We start from the raw sequence: 3,278 nt of genomic DNA on the forward strand, positions 1-3,278 counted from the left end.
CACAGCGGATCCGACCAGGACTGGACCGTCTGTTTATTCAGGACACTTCCTGTCTGTTAAGACACCGACCCACTGACAACTTGTCTCCACCGGACCGGTGTCGGCAACACACCGTGCTGACACGTGGAGGTTGTTGTCGAGGAGCCGAGTGGCGTCGGGTTTGGCAGCTGGTGGGTTCTGGTTCTGAGGGGAGGTTTGAGCAGAGGGGGCGGGAGGTGGTCGCAGCGTCACCAGTAGAAGGAGCGGGACAGGAAGTTGGCGGCGGTGCCCAGCCAGCTGGCGCCATCTTGGCTGGAGCCCACGCGGCTCACGGCTTTGTCGGGCTCCTGGGACGGACTCTCGTCCTCGGGCAGGTAGTCGGGCAGGTCCACGTTCTGCTCCACGTCCACCGAGCCGTCTTCTGAGAATGGGATCAGAACCTGTGGACACCGGCGGGACGGTTTGATCCCAGACATGAACAAACCGGGTCAGTGGTCGGATCACGGTCGCACAAATATTACACACAAACACACATGCACGAGACCGCTAACAGCTAGAGACTGGGCCAAACTGACAGCATCACTACGGTGTAGGGTCCTTGTCAACGAGTCACCTACGGTGTAGGGTCCCCGTCAACAAGTCACCTACGGTGTAGGAACCCCATCAACGAGTCACCTACGGTGTAGGGTCCCCGTCAACAAGTCACCTACGGTGTAGGAACCCCCATCAACGAGTCACCTACGGTGTAGGGTCCTTGTTAACATGTCACCTACGGTGTAGGGTCCCCGTCAACAAGTCACCTACGGTGTAGGAACCCCATCAACGAGTCACCTACGGTGTAGGGTCCTTGTTAACATGTCACCTACGGTGTAGGGTCCCCGTCAACGAGTCACCTACGGTGTAGGAACCTCGTCAACGAGTCACCTACGGTGTAGGGTCCCTGTTAACGAGTTACCTACGGTGTAGGGTCCCTGTTAACGAGTTACCTACGGTGCATACCCTGACGTCACCTCTACAGAAATGTAACTACACGTTGGGGTTACACCCCCCCCACGGACGACAACAACTGTGATTGGGACCGTTTGTGTCATGTGACTTTCCCAGCTTAAGAAAACAGAACCAAACATGGGGAGATTTTTGACCGAAAAGGTGAACAGATAATGATGCCAGTTGCTATCACTTGAAGGAAACAGAGAAAAGCACATGGTGACGACATTCAACGCGGAGCCAGGTGGTTCATGGCTCCTGGAGGGAAACTGACCTCGTCTCCGTTTTCTCCTTTGACCACCTGCTGAGCCGTCATCACCTCAGTGGACGCGATGGCGGACGCCAGAGCCTGAAACCAAAACACTTCCTGTTATTCCCGATGGTTTGTATGTCGGAGATGTGGAGAACATGGTGCCACAAGTTTGTCAGAACTGAGAGCAGATCAGTTGTAAGTGGAAAACATTTTAGGAGGAGGAGGAGGAGGGAGGTGTCTCGACGCCTCACCTCCGCCTTGAGGTCCGATCGGATTCGGACGATGCATCTCTTCACGGCCATCTGGAAGGTGAAGCTGATGACCCCTCGGATCTTCAGCAGCGCCTCCTCACACAGACCCCTCCGACTCTGCAGCAGGAGAAGAGATGGCCGTCACCATGACAACCAACACCACTTGGGGACACGTCTGTTGCCGAGCAGCGCTGTCGTGAATGCAACGACCAATGAGAGGAACGCGAGCAGGAATCAATGGAGGTGATGAGATGGGAACCTCCTGACCTGTGTGTGTGTGTGTGTGTGTGTATGTGTGTGTCGTTTTCTTTATATTTCTACTTGAAAAGCACTTTTAATGTATAAAAAGTGCCATAAAATGTAAGTGTGTCAATCGACCTTTGACCTAAAGACTTAACGGCTTTAATGTTGCACTGGACAGAGCCCCCGACAGGAAGTGGAACATTCCAATATTGTACGTATTTGTATCAGACTTCGGTCCAACTCAGAGGAGCTGAATCCAAGATGGCGTCAGCAGCACTCAGCCCATGTGACTCGTCGATGTGTCGATGAAGAACATAGACAGGAAACAGGACCTTCTCCGGCTTGTTGTTGTGTCTGTACACACACGCCGGTGATCCTCGGTTCGGGCGTCGACACACAGCGGCTGATGCCCGCCTGACGTCGTCTGTCTCCTACTCACCGAGTCGTCCAGCCCGTCGATATGGAGGACGACGGTTTTCGCTCTCTTGTTGCTGGAGCCCAGGAAGAACTGCGCTTTCCGCCGACCGCGCGGCCGTCTCCTCAGCGGGCTGCGAGTCCTCGCCGCTGGACGCCTGCAGCAGCTCGTAGATCTCTGACGCCAGGAGCTTTGTCTCTCCTGGATTGGTCGATCTATAGAACCAGAGGACAAACGTGGTGAGCGCTGAAACAACCGATGAGGAGTTTGGGAATGAGATGGAAAAGAGTCAGTGAACTGACTTCATCACCAGAAGAATGAACTCATAGTTAATGGAGCTTCATTCAACTAGTTTCTTTGTCAAACTGTAGAGTGAGAACAAACGTGTGAGGGGAACGACGACATGAGCTCAACTCAACTGTCATCATCTGCAATCATGTCGTCATCGTTGGTGGAAACACACCAACATTTCGCACAACTGCAACATCCCACTCACTTCTGCATGACGTTCTGGAGGCTCAGCATCATCCCCAGCTCCTCCTTCAGCTTCTCCCGATTGGCTCTGCATTCCGCCAGGTAGCGAATTGCCTCGTGAACGGCAGCCAATCACAAACAGCCCCATCAGAGACGTCTCCTGAAGCAGACTGGAGCCCAGGGGGCGGCGCTCACCAGCAGGGCCGAGTAGACCACCTGAGGGTTGGGGTGGTCCAGGAACAGGATGAGTCCCGGCAGGCAGCCCTGGTCCTGAACTATGGCCCTGCGGTTCATTGGGTCCGCGGCCAGGTCCCTCAGCTGGTTGACCACGGCCAGCGCGTCCGGCTCCGCACTCATGGTCGACCCTCACTCATTCACCCATGCACCGCAGAACTGAGGGGCGGAAACACACACATGAGCGGAGTCCGGCTGGGGGTCCGCACCAGTGACCACTGGCCACAGATTTACATCAATTTGGACGCTTCCTGGATACTGTCAGAGTAAAACGCGTGTCCCTAGATGCATGGTTGCCATGGTTACCCACAACCCACATCACTGCACTTTGCCTCCATGTTTGAGTGTATCTACATGGTTTTGTCCTCAGTTCATATCTTGATGTGTATCTCAGCATGTATTCTGTCATTTGCAATATGTGCTGCAGTTGTGACACAGTTTT

The 3,278-nt window shown here is 54.3% G+C and overlaps 1 protein-coding gene across 1 annotated transcript; it reads right to left on the reverse strand.

The window, feature by feature from the left end:
- Positions 1-227: 227 nt before the first annotated feature.
- LOC144739178 (armadillo repeat-containing protein 1-like) lies at positions 228-2,974 on the reverse strand. The gene is given in 7 exon segments (XM_078622154.1): positions 228-419; positions 1,241-1,315; positions 1,471-1,587; positions 2,153-2,236; positions 2,238-2,343; positions 2,625-2,716; positions 2,798-2,974. Coding segments are annotated over 7 exon segments (828 nt in total). The 5' UTR covers positions 2,960-2,974.
- Between the last annotated feature and the right edge of the window lie 304 nt (positions 2,975-3,278).

This window comes from Lampetra planeri, unplaced genomic scaffold, assembly GCF_965212315.1.
Source record: "Lampetra planeri unplaced genomic scaffold, kcLamPlan1.2.h2 scaffold_1352, whole genome shotgun sequence".
NCBI classification, from domain to species: domain Eukaryota; kingdom Metazoa; phylum Chordata; class Hyperoartia; order Petromyzontiformes; family Petromyzontidae; genus Lampetra; species Lampetra planeri.